This window comes from Sciurus vulgaris, assembly GCF_902686455.1.
Source record: "Sciurus vulgaris genome assembly, chromosome: 13".
Taxonomy (NCBI): Eukaryota; Metazoa; Chordata; class Mammalia; order Rodentia; family Sciuridae; genus Sciurus; species Sciurus vulgaris.
This window is the reverse complement of record NC_136474.1, coordinates 46,940,374-46,959,466: the sequence shown is the minus strand read 5'-3', so window position 1 is coordinate 46,959,466 and position 19,093 is coordinate 46,940,374. Positions and strand designations below refer to the sequence as shown.

General features: G+C 33.5%; 1 protein-coding gene across 1 annotated transcript in view; it reads right to left on the bottom strand.

Annotated features, from left to right (window-relative positions):
- Window positions 1-19,093, bottom strand: part of YES1 (YES proto-oncogene 1, Src family tyrosine kinase) — a 70,658-nt gene that overhangs the window by 19,470 nt on the left and 32,095 nt on the right. The window contains exons 2-6 of the mRNA XM_079108347.1: window positions 9,023-9,295; window positions 5,257-5,356; window positions 2,609-2,707; window positions 1,250-1,353; window positions 1,010-1,159 (exon numbers count right to left, since the gene is read on the bottom strand). Of these exons, the coding sequence (XP_078964473.1) occupies window positions 1,010-1,159; window positions 1,250-1,353; window positions 2,609-2,707; window positions 5,257-5,356; window positions 9,023-9,287 (718 nt within the window). The 5' untranslated portion in view covers window positions 9,288-9,295. The remainder of the gene's footprint in view (window positions 1-1,009; window positions 1,160-1,249; window positions 1,354-2,608; window positions 2,708-5,256; window positions 5,357-9,022; window positions 9,296-19,093) is intronic.

Below are 19,093 nucleotides of genomic sequence, written 5' to 3'. Positions count from 1 at the left end.
AATCCTCCTGCCTCAGCCTCCCAAATCACTGGGATTACAGGTATGCGCCACTGAGCCCAGCATTAATTTTTATATCTAATAAGCACCAATTTGTAAGACACTGAAATCAGGGAAGAAGTTCACTTAGTGGGCTGAATTTTCAATAAGGTAGTCACAAAGGCAGGGAACTCCAGATTCACAATGGTTTGGTTGTGCATCCTCCTTATATAATCTTTCTTATTGTAAACGAGACATGTTTCCTCCCATTCCCATCAAGCAACCACACAAACTCGAATTCTAAAAAGGGCAATTGTGTGTTGGCACTGCTTGGTAACATGTTTGATTGATGCCAAGATTGCTGGTTGACTTGGTAGACTAAGTTTATAGCTACCTGTCATTGAAGAAGATATTACCATGGAAACCTTCCCTCCTCCAGTACTAATCATTTTAAAGAGTTGGATGTATTTACATAATGAATTGATAATGAAAAACTCTGAGTCATAAGACTGCACAACTGAATATTTTCAAAGATCTTTAAAAGACAAGAATGTCTGTAGTTGCTACAGGTTAATCTTCTAGGATAAGAAAACATGTGTATCTTCAGACCAAATTTCACTGGGTTTATATTCTAGGAAATCTTAGAAGATCCAACCCCTAAAGGGGAAGGTAATCCAAGAGGATATGTGATATAGCTTTCTGTGTTAAATGTTTAGTTTTAGCTACTTAGTGTCCATAAATATTTGCTTTTATGTTTTTAATTTATTTTCATAATGTATTTGCACATTATAAAATGGAACTTCAAGGTAATCACTGTGCCAGTAAGATATATAATTTTCAATGACAATCTGATTTTAGCACCCTAGCCAATAACCCAATTCAGATACTAAGTACTACCTGTTCCTCATATTAACACAAGAATACTAACATTTAGGGGGCACATATTGTATATAAAGTAGTGTATTAAACCTGAAAAGAGATGAAGATATGTATTTTGACTTCATGCAAGAGAGCATGAGGAAATAAATTTTACCTGTGTAGTGTTTCACCAATTTCTGCAGAGTGTCAAATTGTGCTCTGGTTGTGATATAGTAGCCACCATTGTCAAGTTTCCTAATTTTGTAGTGTTTCACATTGTCACCCCTTACTTCATCCCAATCACGAATAGAAAGGGAATAAGCACCTGGGGGCAGAGAATGAACACTTATTATATCTTTCTCAAAATACCACCCAAGAAAATTTTATACTTTTATTAATATAATAATAACCATACCTTTAGTGGTTTCACTTTCTCTTACTAAGAATATACCTCGTTGATTGCCAGGATTCAAAAGTAATCTTTCAGCATCTTTTCTCCCCATTTTGCCAAAATACCATCTAGAAAAAAATTAATGATGTTTTGAGCTGGAAAGACTTGAAGGTTAGAAAAATTATAAACATGTATAAATAAGAGTGAAATGGGATAGGAAGGATGACAAAGAATAGCCACAGAACATGACTTAGGATATAGTAAAGCATAAATTTGTATTTATTAAATAAGAATTTACAAATATTGGTTAGAATATACTCTGATAGTATTTCCATGTATTGATTACTCAACATGTCACTGGAACTCTACCTGGAAGTCACAGATATAGCAAATGGAGAAAGATAGCAAATAAAAGATTTTTCTTGTCAGTGACATAGGGAGATATAGGTAGGAAGAACTGAAGTTTTTCTCTGGTAATATGTGATCACCTGTATTGGTAAGAAACAAGTATATCATACCCAAATTATGAGGAACTCTATAATTTTGCATGAGTTTGATTTAATAAAATTTAATGAATAAAAATGACAATCTCTGCTATGGAAGGACTTATAGAAGAGTGGAGAAGAAAAAAGGACAAAAATAACGAATGCTATAGTAAAAGAAGTGTTATTGAGGCAAATATTAATAAAAGCAAACAAGTATTGATAGAATACCTACTATATGTAAGACACTGTGTTAACTGTTGTAATATGAAAAATAGGTTATTATTTATGAATCCCAGATAAACTAGTTGGACCTAAAAGTAATACGGCACTGATACTTTTAACTTTTTAAAGAATAGAGTGTAGAACTCCCAAGTTAATATTTTACTTTGTTACTCTCTCCCCCTCCTTCCCTATATGTTGTGTGCATGTGTTCACATTTTCCCTTGAACCAATTGAAAGTTGCCAAAATGCTGAATCATTATCTTAAATACTTCAGTGTGTGCATTGTAGAAGACAAGAATACTCTCCTACATAACCACAATGCAAGTACCTAAATCAAGAAGTTAAACACTGATGCAATACTACTCTCTGAGGTAAATTTTTAAAGTAAGAAAGTCTGCAGAGCATTAGAAAGGGTTATATAATTTCAAAAAATAAGTGGAAAACTAAAAGAAAGACTAGGCATAACAGTATGATTAATTAAGATTTACTTACGATATTGCTCTCAGCAAATAATACATCATTAATTATGAATTCTCAAGTAACATCTATTAATGATACATTAGTTGTATTAAAATTGGTATGTAATTGTGTGTGTGTAAAATTGTGGCTAAGCAAAATGTACATTATAACATTTTTAAAATCAAAATAGTTAATAAAATATGAAGTACTGCCATACTCTTCTGCCTGAATGGAATCTGCAGGTGCTACATAATTGCTAGGGATGTAACCATTCTTTCCTGTAGCAATTGATCTTGCTTCCCACCAGTCTCCTTCCCTGCAATACATAAAACAACAATTACCACAAGGTAGACAGATTATTGCTCAAGGTATAATATATTGCACTGTTTTCTTATCCGAAGTAAATGAGAGGTCTTACTTTCACTTTTTACTGTGCATTCACATGATCAAGAATTAAAATCAAAAGAACATTTAAAAAATAAGTTACATGAATTAAGAAAATTAAGACTTAAGTAAAAGCATAAATGCATACTTCTACACTAAACAACAAACAAAACCCTAAGATACCACACATTAAAAATTCAGTTATAGTATCTTTTTTTTTTTTTTAACATGCTCATTTCCAGATCATCAATCTAAGACAATAAACTATACTGAACTAAGTAGTTTGGAAGAGAAATCTTTCAAAATTATTCATCTTTGGCTGAATTTTTTTTTAACAGTTTGAGATAATCTATATACCATAATACTCCCCAATTTAAGGTATACAATTTAGTGACTTTTAATATATTCATAGAGTTGTATAGCCATCACAGTAATAAATTTTAGAACATTTTACCACCACAAAAAGAAACCCCAATACCCATTAACAGTCACGTCCATCCCCTCCCACTACTGGTAGCCACTACATCTCTATGGATATGCCTATTGTGGGCATTTCATATAAATGAAATTATTTATGTAGTCTTTTGTGACTGGCTTCTTTCACTCAGCATGTTTTTTTTTCTCAAGGTTAATTTATGTTGTAGCATATATCAGCAGTCCCTTTTTTTTTTTTGATGCTTTTCTTTTTAACAGTACAAGAAATTGTAATGTTTTTGTTTTAGTCATTTTAGGAAAAAAATGATGAGACATGAACACCTCCATAGAAAAACAATTAACAATGAACCGTAATAAAAAACTGAATTTCTAGAATAATGTATATTTATAAAAATGTCATCTACAAATAACTCAATAAGGCTCAAATTAAATCACAATTCAGAATATGAGAATATGTGGTTTGTAGCATATAAACTTGACTTTTCCAAAAATAATATGAAAAGAACAAATATTAGTCTCTAATAAGGATGATGTACATGGCATTCATTACTCAAGATTAGACGTATTATTTAGACTGAAATTTTGTAAATGCTCAGTGATTTTGTACTCTAAAATTGAAATGGAAAATCTTTGATAATTCAAATATTTATAAACTCATACATTTGGTTTTTGGTTTTCTAGTATGTATTAAGTATGTTTAAATATACAAATCTCATATTTGATCCTGCTAAAGCAATCATGATTCATCTAAACTGAATACCTACTGAGTGATAGATGTAATTCAGGATGTGTAGAAAACAGGTAAAAAGACAGTCCTTACACTTAAAGAACTCAGTCTAGAGAGAGGTTTTTAAGTCTCAGCAGTAATGACACTTTGGGTTTGATAAATCTTTGCTGTGTGTAAAGTAGGATGTTCATCAATACCACTGGCCTCTACTCCTTAGATGACAGTAGCAGCACCCTGGTGACAACGAAAAATATATTCAGCCATTGCCAAATATCTCCTGGGTAATTTTGCTCCAGGTTGAGAACCACTGTTCTAAAAGAATGACAAGCTAAGTGATAAATTATAATGTTTGATGGGAGCTGTGACTGAAGTCTGCACAGAGCTCTATGTGAACACCTAATAGGAACATTTAATATGGCAGGGTATGTGAACTTAGCCAGGGAGGAAAGAAGAGAGAGAAAAAGGAAGGAGAATGGAGAAACAAGCAGTCACTCCAGAAAAATAATGTGTATGTGTGAAGAATGTGTGAAGGAATGGAAAGGGCAAGAAACTCCAGTGTACTCAGAAAATTCCACATAATTCAGTATGTCTGGTAGAATAAGAAAGGGTTTAAAGAAACACATAATAAATTCTCAATGAATGATGACTACTAATATTCTCCTTTTAACTTATGGCTACTAGTGGCTATTGAAGGATTTTAAAGCAGACATATTTTACATTCTGGAACAATGACTGGTAATAGATGGAAACAAGGATGAAGGGAAACATGACTAGAAGCAAAGAGACCATAAGTATATATTTCAAGAAGTTACAAGTGGTTTTTATGCTTGCTAATGAAATTATGGGATTTGTTTTCCAAAACAAGCACTGAATTTTCTATGTGGATCACTAAATGACAGAAAGTCTGAGAGTCACATAAGGAAAAAACAACTTAATTTGGTCTATTTGGGAGTACAAAGTTCCTTATTCAACTTTTTGCCTTTGTTTTTTAGGAAAAGCAGATCTTTAAATCATCTGGATACTTACATAGGAACACGGAATTTTTTTTATAAAAGATTTAAAATATATATACTTGCATATGTCCCCTCAGTAACTTTTCATTCTTAAGTCTTCACTCTTATGGCTGAATCACCAGCACAATTTGAAGAAGTGGTAACTTCTACAGGTAGTATTATGTCATGTGTCTCAAGGAACCAAGCCCAGGGATCAGAGACCCATGCCCTGCCATGCTTATCTTCAGATCATCAACTAGCTCAGAGGTTTCAAAGTAAAGACCAAATGTCTGTCCAAATTTCTCCCTCTCAAAATACAACACTTACGTATTGTTAATTATTTGAAATCTTTCACCCTTTTTAAATGAAAGATCTTCTGTAGTTCTAGCTTCATAATCATATAAGGCCACAAATATAGTAACACCACCTAGCAAAGGAAAAAAAGACCAGGATAAATTATATAAACTGACACAAAAGAGAAATAAAAAACGATTGCCAGCAAAAAAAAAAAAAAAAAAAAAAAAAAAAAAATTATGTATATATAATTTTCTCTCTAGTTTCCAGAATCTATTTTTAGAAGACTGGGGCTTCTAAAAGTTGGGGCTCTCAAGCAGCTGGAGTTTAAGGTAGTGAGAGGTTCTCTTAAGACTCTCCATTAAATCACTATATTTTACATATTCTAAAATTCTATAGACTCAGAGAAACAAATTTAATTTTGATTTCTGAAGCAATATCTCTGGTTTGAAAAGACAGTCAAATTCAAACCAATTCTTAGGAAGGAAGAGCACTAATGGAGCACTGTAGACTATTAGCAATGATCTCCTCAACTTCTTATAAACAATGGGTGAACATTTCCTCTATAATCATTAGTAGTGAGTTTTAGTGAGATTAATTTATTATATACTTACTTTAAAATAAAATTGTTGTTTGTCTTGGAAATTTAATGGCATGGTCAATATTAATTACATAGTATAAATTCCAAAAATAACTCATATTTAGCAACATGTGCAGATACTTGAGATGAGCACACTGAACAATCAAACTATTATATGCAAGCAAAACCAGGAACAATAGAACAGATGTATACAATATGCATGGCATGTCAAGTTTTTAAAATTATTTCAGGCAGGTATTCAGGCTAAAACTCCCATAATATATAATTCTTTGTTACTATATATATATTTATCACACATGACACAATGTTTTGAAACATGTATACATTGTGAAATGGCTAAATCAAGCTAATTAACATATGCACTGCTTCACATATTTCTCATTTTTTTTGTGGCAAGAAAACTTAAAAACTCTCTTAGCAAATTTAAATACATTGTTATTAACTGTGGTCACTAGGTTATACCAAAGACTTGAACTTATTCCTTCACTCCACCTGAAACTTTGTATCCTGTTTTATTTTTTGCAGTACTAGAGATCAAACCCAGGACACCCCACATGCGAGGCAAGTGCTCTTATCACTGAGTGCTGTCCCAACATATTCTTAGTTTCGGTATTTATTTTACTCACTATAATTCCATTGAGCTGGCAAAAAACAATGATTAGTTTATATCCATCCACCAATATTTTTTTAAATGGTAGGAAGAAAGGCAGTTAGTAAAATTATAGACTAAGCAAAAATGTTGTGAAATGTAGAAAGTAGTATAAAACCTATTATCTCTAAATACAAAGTAACAGAAAACCAAAGGTAAGAATACATTCACACACATTAACTCATTCATCATATATCAACTGCTTTTTGACATCACCACTGAATGTCTAATAATCATTTAAAACATTATGTACAAAACGAAGCTCTTGATTTTACTTCTCTAACTTTTATTTACCCAAATCCTCTCTATCTAGGCAAACAGCACTACTATCAATTTAGGTAGTGCTCCAGTCAAATCTATTGCTAATACTATGAGTTCTACTGCTATAATATTTTGTTTATCTATTTTTCAATTGCACTGCTGCCCCCTAAACCCCAATCCATGTAATTTCTTACTGGGACTGCTGAGACTACTGAGTACTACCCTCCTAATCTACTTCTCCACAAAACAGCAAAAATGAGTTTTTTATAAAGGAAATTTGACCATGTAAACTCCTTTACTTAAACTTCTCGAGTCGCTTCTTCCCATCTTTGAAAAAAATCCAAACTCCTTACTACAGTCTATGCGGTCCTCTGCAGTCCTAAGTGATTGAGGTAGCCTAACATTTCAATATCACATCACACAATTCTCCTCTCTGCCTACATTATTCTTTCCACTAGTTCTTAAAACTTCCCAGTCCATTTGTTCCTCTTGAACTTTGTGTTTGTTATTCCCTCTCCCAAGAAATTCCTCTCAGCTCTGCAGATAGGTCATTCTCATCAATCAAATATCAGTTTAAATGATTTCTTCTTGGGGAGTCTTTCCCTGATCAACTACATCTTTACCAATTAGACTTGTTAGTTCCTTCATAGCATTAAGAAATACTGATTATCTTGTTTAGCTGTTTATTCACTAATTATTGTTCAATCACCACCATTAGGTAAACTGTATCAGGAGAGAAACCTTGTTTGTCTTGCTCACCTCTCTATACCTGTATGCAAAGACACTCCCCATTTTTTGCAGAGTTAATAAATGAACATCTGTGAATAGAATATTTCACATAAGTAAACATTTTTTTTTTTCTCCCCAGTACTGGAGAGTGTACCTAGGGTGTTCTACCAATGAGCTGTATCCCCAGTCTTTTTTTTTAAACTTTGAGAGAGGGTCTCTGTAAATTGCCAAGGTTGGCCTCAAACTTGTGATCCTCCTGCTCAGCCTACACGGTTATTTGGATTACAGGTGTGCACCACCATGCCCACTATACACATCAGTAAAAATTTAAAATAACCAATCAAATATATCAAAATTTATTTTAATCATTTTAAATTATTATCTTTCCCAAACATATATTCTGAAAAGAATTTAAACTTTTTACTAATGACTGAGAAATATCATTATGGTAATAGATTACTGAAATATTTGCAGTCAGAAGGCTGGAATTAGGATTGTGATTATGGTGATGCCCATTATTCTCCAAATGCTGTCTAACAAAATCAGTGTATGGCAGTCCTTAAGTCACTATTATTAGTTCAGAGGTGAACAAACTAAGGAGACAAATTTATAATCCATGCTTGTGAAAGAGATTTCTCCTTTGCCTCAATTGACTGTTAATAAGAACATATGTTACTCCATTTGATGTTGGCAGTTGTTTATGCCTAAGGATAAAGTAGACACTCTAAGGGCTGAAGCCTGAAGGAGAGAGATGAAAGAAACCCAAGTCCTTGGTTATCATGGAACTGCCCCACAAGTGAATCCTGAAGCTCATCTTTCTTTTAGCCATTTGTGCTTCGTTATTTCAAGGGAAAAGCATCTTAATATAGAATCCCCTCATGTAAGAATTCATTTTCTCTCTTTTTAAAGTTTTTAAACCTACTTTTTTAGTACATTGTCTCCATGAAAGACTGTCAACTATCACTTCTTGCTGTTATATGAAAGGATATGATAATGTAAAAATGGAGTCCTGGAGTAGGACATCTAATCCAAGTTCTTTTGTTTATAATCTGTGGCTTAGGGGGTCAGGTGCAGAATCATTAAATTTTCTGAGTCACAGGATTTTTCTTTTTTAAATCACAGTATCAGATAGAAACATTGCATTGTCATGACTGCACTATCAAATAATTAACATTTATTAACTAACCACTGTAATACTTGTAACACTAGATAGCACTTTATATCCCAAGAAGTTGTAAGAGTCTTGAAGGAGGAATGTATGCTTTTAATCTTTATATTTCCAGTGCCTGCCACATATTAGTTACTTAATAATCATTTGAATGAATTAATGAATTAAAAGTATAACCCAGTACACACAAACATTATCAGATTGTCACCGAATTTCCCAGAACCATATCCATATATATATTGACTTTAACTTTTGTTAGATACTTGAATTTTCACATACATCTTTTTAAAGTCCTCCAGTAAGATATTTTTCTTAGCACACAGACCGTAAGTATGTATTGCCCAAGGTTACGTTCTCAAACAGGCAGCATAATTGTCCATTTAAATCTCACCTGTTAAACCAGTAGGATATGAACTTGGCACCACTGAGAATGAGGAAGATGCTCCTCCAAAAGGAGTCACCCCTGAGGATCCTCCAAATGGTGTTATAGAAAGACTGCTAAAATTAACTGAAGTTCCTTTTGCTGAAGATGATGGTGTCACTGCTGTGTGTTCTGTTCCATAATGGCTGACACTTGTACTGACAGGCTCTGGAGTGTTTTCAGTTCTGTATTTAATAGCTGGACTTTTGTTTTCTTTACTTTTAATGCAGCCCATTATCAAATCTACAGAGGAAATAAGGCAAGATTTTTGAGAGGTAGTTAATATATGACATACTTTTAAAATATAATAGGAAAGATGACTTTAAATAAAGCATCCTCCCAGGCCTGCTACCCAGAAAAAAAACCAGTATTAAATTATGTCCCATTTTCCCATACATATGACAACTATAAAAACTTAAATTGAGCAGAAAATAAACCACATATGGTAACTTTAAAATAAATGTAGTTTCTAGAGTTCTGTCCTTTTGAGAAAATTAATAGATGAATGATTACTGTTTGATAATATTTTAAAATCCACTGTGAAATGCCATAAACTTTACTGCAAAAGTTAACTTTCACTAAGTGTTCAAGAGAACAAAATATTACATGAATAAATGATATGTAATATAAGAAATACATTCATAAAAGTATTTTCTAGAACTGGATTGTCACATGTTGTAGAAATGTGTTGTATTTCAAATTATCAATGTAAGGAAAACAGCTGCCGTGTAAATAGGACACTGGGATAATGTATACTGCATGGTAATATATAGAGTGCTGCCTTGCTGCATGGCACACTCTAACATGTTGCACTTGTGTTTACTGTATATAAAATGCTCAGAAAGCATCTGACAATGATCTTTTGCTTGAGAATAAGATAGTTCTACAAATACTTGAAGTGGTAGAATCTACGATCACACTTTTTTCTTTTTTTAAACAATCACTGGTTATGAACTTGTTGGCACACTTTCAAAATACTCCATTCCAAGGTATAGACACTGTGAGGGACAACAGACAAACAAGTGTCCTCTGAAATCGACAACACTGTTGAAAAAATAGGAGGGTCGTATGATTACAGATTCAATACAAATTATGAAATTTTCATTGTAAAATGGGTAGATAATGTGTTATTGTTGGAACAAACTACAATACACTGAAATCGCTTGGTAAAGTTTGACAATTAAAAAAAAAAAAAAAGAGTAGAGCCAATGCACCTCAATTAAAGGTAGTGGGTATTTATAACAATTTCAATGGTGATGTAGATAAATAGGTTGGTTGGTTTCCAAATAGTCCATTTCTATTAGAGGTGAAAATATTGGCCTTTGTTCACTTGAATAAATGATGTATTATTCATAGGTATGTGTATCATAAATCTGTGGATTTTTCACAAATTTGTGAATGACAAAAAAGATCTCATAGATTTGTTGGATTTCAAGAGATATCTACTTCAGCATAGCTAAAATGATGCAATGAGAAACCACCATGTTATGGTTTGGATGTGAGGTGTCCCCAGAAAGTTCACATGTGAGACAATGTAAGAAGGTTCAGAGGAGAAATGATTGGGTTTTGAGAGTCTTAACCTAATCAATTAATTAATTACTAATGGAATTAACTGAATGGTAACTGGAGGAAGGTAGGGTGTGGCTGGAGGAGGTGAGAAATGGGGCTTTGGGATATACATATATTTATATTTGGCGAGTGGAGTCTTCTCCCTCTGCTTCCTGGTCTCCGTGATTTAAGCTGCTTCCTTCTACCACCTTCTCCCACCATGCCCAAGGAATGGAGTGGGCCTTCTATGGACTAAACCTCTGAAACCGTGAGCCCTCAAATAAACCTTTCCTCCTCTATAATTATGCTGGTCAGATTATTTAGTCACAGCAATGAAAAACTGACTAAGACACACCAGGAGGAAGAAAGCATAATACTTCAAGGCCAAGTGTCCAAGATATCAGATTTCATGAGAAGTCATATTATTTTCAAATGACAAGAATGATGATAATGTCAAAACAAGCCATGTCATGTGAATCTGACAACATATTTTTTTTTCATTTTTTTTTATTTTATTGTAAACAAATGGGATACATGTTGTTTCTCTGTTTGTACATGGCATAAAGGCATACCATTTGTGTAATCATAAATTTACAGAGTAATGTTGTTTGATTCATTCTGTTATTTTTTCCCTTCCCGCCACCCCTCCCACCCCTCTTTTCCTTCTATACAGAGCTTCCTTCCTTCATACTTGCCCCCCTCCCTAACCCTAACTCTAACCCTAACACTAACCCCTCCCTCCCCCCATTATGTGTCCTCATCCACTTATTAGCGATATCATTCTTCCTTTGGCTTTTTGAGATTGGCTTATCTCACTTAGCATGATATTCTCCAATTTCATCCATTTGCCTGCAAATGCCATAATTTTATCATTCTTTATGGCTGAGTAATATTCCATTGTATATATATACCACAGCTTCTTTATCCACTCATCAATTGAAGGGCATCTAGGTTGGTTCCACAGTCTGGCTATTGTGAATTGAGCAGCTATGAACATTGATGTGGCTGTATCTCTGTAGTATGCTGATTTTAAGTCCTTTGGGTATAGGCCAAGGAGTGGGATAGCTGGGTCAAATGGAGGGTCCATTCCAAGTTTTCTAAGGAATCTCCACACTGCTTTCCAGAGTGGCTGCACTAATTTGCAGCCCCACCAGCAATGTATGAAAGTACCTTTCTCCCCACATCCTCGCCAACACCTGTTGTTGCTCGTATTCTTGATAATCGCCATTCTTGACAACATATTTTTAAAAATGTAATTTAACCCTTTATTTGAAGTGTTTTGCTCCTTTACACCAAAAATAATTATTAAACAGGCCATGAAAGTAACTTTTTTGTATATTGTGTAATATGTGAAAGGATAACATATTTGTCCTATTTACAAGATGGTGTATATATGTAAAAGATACCATATTGGCCCAGGGTCCTATTTAAAGGACAATCTGTATTTTTGTTCTTAATGATAATAAAGTATGTGTAGGTTCTAGATTATGATTTCTAACCTATTTTAATGCACCTGTGTCAATTTTGTTGGAATATTTGCAGAATTAAAAACCTGGGACTTGATGGGATGGGTTAACAAAAAACCAAAATACCCTATTCAGCTGAAAATGAAGTCTCTCCCCCTCATTTAGCTTTATTACAATTCTGCTAAATCTCTGTTCCAAACGTAACATTCTCCAACTCAATCACTTTTAATAGTTCAATGACAATATATTACCGTGTTTGAGAAAATGAATGGGTTTTTAAAGACTGAAAGGCCTACATTTGAATGGTGGTTTCCTATTTAGGAGTAGGGATTTCAGGTGTGTTGCTTAACTTCTCTGCATCCAAGTTACTTGAAAAAGTGTTATGTACTTCATACGGTTTACAAAAATTAACACGTTCTAGACAATTTGGCACATACTGGGTACTAGCAAATATTCTCATTCTTTCTATCTATATCAGTACTATGCAACAGAAATATAATCAAAGTTACAAATGTAAGCCACATATATAATTTAAAACTCTTTAGTGGTCACACTAAATAAGTACCCAAAAAAAGCATATAAATTTAACTTTAATAATATATATTATTTTACCCTATAAGTGTTTCTGAAATAATTATTTTAACATAACTGATGTACAAATTTTCAGTGAGACATTTTATATTTTTTATACTAAGAAATTCAGTAAATATTTTGTACTTGTAAAACATCTCAATTTGGACTAGACACATTTCAAGGGCTCAATAGCTGTATGTGGCCATGGAGGCTACCACGAGGACCAAGGAAGATCTATTTGTTTCCCTTTCACATCAATAGACAAACCAATTTTTTTTAACCTATTTTCTCATGCTTCTGTGTAGAGAGAGAGAGACACACACACACTTTTCCCAATACATATGCCCTGGGCTTTCTCATTTTTGTGGAGTTTTTTTCTTCCTAAAACTGCCTCTGTCTAAAATACTCTCCCATACCTCTACCTGTTAAAATCCTATCCATTGGCTGATGGTGATTACAAACACTACTTTTCTATTCAGGCTTTCCCTATAATTGGTAAAATATCTTAAATTTTTAAAAAAAGTAGCTGATACAGACATTAAAATTGTAGATACTAATGGGGTACACCATGTAATGTTTTGATACATGTATACATTATATATTTAAGTCAGGTTAAATATATCTCCTTACAACTTATTTATTTTTTAATTTTTAATATATATATTTTTAGTTGTTGATGGACCTTTATTTTCTTTATTTATATGTGGTGCTAAGAATTGAACCCAGTGCCTCACACATGCTAGGTGAGTGCTCTACCATGAGCCATTACCCCAGCCCTATAACTTATTTATGATGATGTCAAACATCTTTATATCTTTTTCCTTAAAACCACTAATGTATTTTGGGGAAGATTTTTGTATGACACTATTCCATTTTGTATTATTTTCTGCTTACTCACCTAAATCTCAACAAACCCCCAAATTAATGGCAACATGTTCCTTAAATAGCAAGAATTGTGTTTAACTCACCTTTTACCCACCACATTGCCTATTGACATGATTTGTGTGTAACAGGTTTACTAGTATTGCAAAATCTGCATTATTCTATTCGATTATTGCAGAAGCACTAACACAGATTTCATTAATTCACTTGTTTTTAAAAGTAATTTTTTTTTTAAAAAAGGTAGTTCTTATTTGTAGTTTTTCCCATCCTATGACATTCAGAAGGAAGCAGGTGAGCTGAACATTCATAAGTTCAGTTATGTAATATTAATTTAAAATATTGCTATAAATATTAAAATATAAGAAGTCTCAAACTCACAGCTGAAAGGTTTTCAGATCACTATTTTAAATGGATATATTCTAAAGAATGTGACAATTAAATACAAACATCAAAACATAGTGGATCTGGAAATCTAAATATATACTGAAAACACTATGAAGAAATTATAAACTAAATAATAAAAGGCAATTGCTACTAAAAGTATTAGGAAAAAACCCAAAGGGTTAAGCAGTTTCATAAAACTAGGATTGGAAGAGTCTTTTAAAAGCAAAACATAAAAGTAGAAATCTTAAAAAAACAAAAAAAATATGTATGATGATGTAACATCCACAAGGCAGGGTAATCTTAAGCCAAGCTTAAGATACGAGAAATAGGGAAAATATTTTTGTATTCGGCTTATATTCTTTGTTGTGCTCTCAATATACACATAAATGTTTATATACAAAAGTTGGCAGACATTGTTAATATAGACAGTTCTTACAAAAGAAAAGAACAAACCCACTGGTAAATAGAAAATCCCATCAAGAGGCAATTCACAAAGAAAAGGAAAGGTCAATCAATGCATGAAAATTAAAACAAGATTACATTGTTTTGGCTTATCAGATTGGAAAATTTTGACTCAAGGCTGAAGGTGAATTTTGACCAACAGTCAAAACATATCTCTGAAACATGTGAAACTGCAAAATTATTTACATGCAAAGTCTACATATTAAGTGTTAGACTTTGAAAGAACAGTTGTATTAAGAAGGAAAAACTACAGGTCTCCAAGATGGAGTCAGTTGTGCCAGTGAAAGAGAAGAAACTCATGGATGTCAAACTAGGGGAGTTTCCAAGCTGGATATTGATGGGGGATTTCACCCCTAAAGGCATTATGGGAGCATTTCAGAGAGGTTACTACCAGTACTACAACAGGTACATCAACGTGAAGAAGGGGAACATTGCTGGGGTCAACATGATGCTGGCAGTGTACATGTTTTTCAGCTACTGCCTTTCTTACAAGGAACTCAAACATAAGTGGTGATACAAGTACCACTAAAGAGGGGCCAGTGTGGATAGAGAGCATAGTATGTACTCCTCATTGGGACTGCCTCCCCTATGAAGAACTGATATCATGGTCTCATGTATGAATCCTTTCATATCCTGAGTATTAGTACCAATAAAAGGTAACTGGTTAAAAAGGGAAAGAAAAGAAAAGAAAGAGAAAAACCATGAGTAAAAGCCTACAATTACTGTAATTTATTTTTAATTTGCTAGCAGGCTGATTGTGAATATCATGCCAATTCAAGAGAAAAGTTACTATAATTATCTACTTCTTCCATTTCTTTTCTCATTTTCCTCATCCTTAGCTTCTTCATCTAAGAACCTCACTGCAAGGTACTACTCCTAACTTCAAGTCCTGTTCCTTCAAAAGCCACACCATTTTTTTCACACCATATTACATCTTCCATTAATACTCCTAAATCATACTCTAGACACTTCTTAATCAAGTCTTTGACCCAACACCTCACATCTATCCTTTTACCTCAATAGCTTCAGGACAGACCATTTTTCAGTCCAGTTCCACTATCATCCCTGTATCAACATATAAGAGTTATTACTGCTACTCTTCTCATTTAGAAATGAGCAGGCATGGTGGTGCACACCAGTAATACCAGGGACTCAGGAAGCTAAAACAGGACAATTCTAAATTCAAGGATAGCCTCAGCAACTTAGCAAGATCCTACCTTAAAATAAAAAATAAAAAGGAATGGGGATACAGCTAAATGGTAAAGTATCCTTGGGTCTAATCCCCAATACCAAAAAAAGAAAAAAAAAAAAAGAAACATTTTTATAAATGTAGGATGCGATGCACATTTTTTTTTGTTTGTTCTGTTTTTGTTTCTGTGGTGCTGGGGATTGAACCTAGGGCCTTGTGCCACATTTTAAAAATTTCAGGTACAATGTAAGTTAAACAGATTTTTATGGGTTGCCTTAGAAATTCATCATCACTCAGTGCTTGCCTGTAATTCCAGCTATTTTGGAGGATGAAGCAGGAGGACTGCAAGTTTGAGGCCAGCCTGGGCAACTTAGAGAGACCTTAGTATGAAAATTGTCAAGATGACCCATGTGAGAAAAAAACAAAAGTAGAAACATGGAGCAGTCAATTATGATAGGAAAAATGAGTTAGATGATAGGTAGAATAAATAAGTTTAGATGATAAGCTGGATATGGGGAAACACAAAAAGTGTTCATTTATTCATTTAATAGAGTTTATTGAACACTTAGTTCTTATACATGCATAATAAATGACTTCAAAGTCTGTAGTTTCAACCAAATAGAATGAAAAACCATAAATGAAAGGAAACAAGTGGAGAGGGATAGGTTTTTTTTGTTTTGGAGCAAGGAGTTTACTTCCAGCTGTGTATTGTAGGTGCCTGTGAAGTCTACTGAAGGATTGATAAGTTTAAAGCTCAGAAAAAGGTGAGGAACTAGGGGAAAAATAAACAAAAAAATTTTTCACAGTTTAACTCCTTTGAAGATAATAAAACTCACCCAAGGTACAGATTTAAAGGAAAGTGAGAAATTAACACAATGTTGGAGGATACCTACATACAAGGAATAAGCAGCAATTAAAGATGGTAATATATTCATATTGAAAAAAGATAATCATCAGCTAAGACAGTGAAATGAACTGGGTGGGAAAGAGCATCAACTATAATATTTATCCTAATATAAATATGAACAAATAGTGACAAATGTTAATGTGTTAATGGAATAATAATTATTTTCATTTGAAGTACTTTCTAATTCAACAAAATGCTAATTAAGTAGAATAGTAACTGGGAATAAAGAGACAGATTCTCCAGATGAAAATGACTACAAGGTATTTAAAGACCAAATGAAGTGACATTTAAACTGATTTTTAAAAAGGTTAGCTGATTAGTAATTAGGATCCCAATGGGGACTTCAGTGTTCTTTTTCAAGGAGCCGAGAATGAAATTCAGGTCTCCAAAATAGCTGAGACCAAACAGGTAAATGTTTTACCACTGAGCCACACCTCAAGTCCCAGCATCATTTGTTTAGCCCCCCTGTGCAACAGAGATAGAAGCTGGTGGGGGCGGAGTGTGGCTAATCACTGACCTACACCCCCAGCACTTTTAATTTTTAGACAGTCTCACTAAGTTGCCTAGGTTGGTCTTAAACATGTGATCCTCTTGCCTTGGCTGGGATTACAGGCCTGTGGCACTGTACCTAGCTGGAACATTTCTTAATGTTATGAAGATACAGGCTAGATTACAGTAAACTGAAAAATAAAGTAATGACTAGGCCACAAAAATACGGAGAATTTTTGGAAAGCAACAGCTTCAAAAGGTGAGAACATACACTTATTATCAAGATGGTTTCTATAATTTCTTTGCATAGTTTACTGATCCTCTCCTTCACAGTCTTAGTGTAATCTAATCCAACAGATACTTGGTTACTGAACAATAATTCTCCCCATTTTTTGATAGAAGAACCCTGACTTTATTTACCCTCCTTTCATTTGCCAAGTAATTCAGGGAAGGCTTGGTACCTGTCTAGACCTAATGATTGACTCCAGCCACTCAGGGAGTCAGTTTGCTTATTGAAACCATGAGGACAGGTTTCTAGGAGGTTTCCTTACTTTGGATACAAATACATTTTTCCATTTTTCTTCCACAGATGTTACATTCACAAACATGATATGCCCAAACCTGAGAGGCAGCCATCCAGGGACACATCCAAGTACCTACCAAAGGGAACACACCAATATACTGAGAATGGGAGGGCAGAAAAGACATAAGGAACTTGGGTCCTCCAAAGAATTGCTCAGATATTTTATAACCCTAAACACACTTAAGATTCAGTTTATATCATCCAGTAAATATCTACAGCATAACCCAGTTTTAGTTTGGTTTTCTGTTACTTATAGCTGAATGGGCTCTTAAAAATATATTACCTTACTCGAAATCACATGACATGTTTTAACATATTAAGTCTCTTTTCAACAAATCATAAGGACATATCAGTTCTTCCCTTCCTTTTTGCCTCTCTGGTGCTAGAGATTGAATTCACGATAACCCTGTACATGCTAGGCAAAGCCTTCATTACCTTTGAGGTACATTCCTCAGTCCCCACATATCATGATTCAATAGCATAACCAACAAAGATTTCAAACTTCCCTCAAAGGTGTTTATATAATCAAAATATTCTTTAAGTTGTAAAATTTAAAACTTTATAATGGTAAATTTCAAATCATAAACAAACTCTTTTGCTGATATGTACATGAATATTTGCTATAAAACAAGGTTTAACTCTCAATTTGATTTATTATATCTATTCTGAAGATTTTTTTAAATGAATTTATTTAAAAATCATGGAAATCTTTCCTGACACTATCAGAAAACTTTTTTTTACCTAAAGGTTCTTTTAAAAAATCACTTTGGAATACAATTTACATACAACATGCACCCATTTTAAGCACAAAGTTCCAGGAATTTTGGCAAGTGTATAAAATTACATACTATATTCACAATATAGAATATTCTGATCATCCCAAACAGTTCAGTTGTACCCATTTCCAGGCAATCCCTAACTTCAATCCATAACCTCAGCCCAGGTAACTATGGAACTGCTTTTTCTAACTGAAAATTTATCTTTTCTAGGGTCTTACATAAATAAAAACGTTTGAATGTAGTCTAAGTATTTTGTATTTAGCTTTCCATTAAATTCTGTCTGAGATACTCTCACATCATTGCATATATCAGTAGTTTGTTGATTTTTATTGCTATGCAGAATTCCATCACATAATCACCATTCAATTGTTGATAGGTTTTCAAGTTGTTTCCAGTCTGGGGCTATTACAAATTGAAGCTACTATAAACATTCCACTAAAATCTTTGGGAGTGGGATAGACGTGTCATTATCTTCACTGCACCCCCCAGCAATATCTAGGAATGGAACTGTTTGACCATGTAGTATAAAATTAAACTACTTTTACTATACAAGAAGCAACTGTTTCCATATTGTCTATACCATTGTGTATTCCACCAATAATCAATGTGAATTTCTGATGTTTTATATTCTCAACAACACTTCTTTTTTCTGTCAAAACCCCATCATACACACACAAGATTTGGATAGGGTCCAAATATTTGGTATAGTTATGTTTTATATTTTTAGAAAGCTTTGGTGCCTGAATCTACTGATATCAGAAGGTATATGACATCAGAAA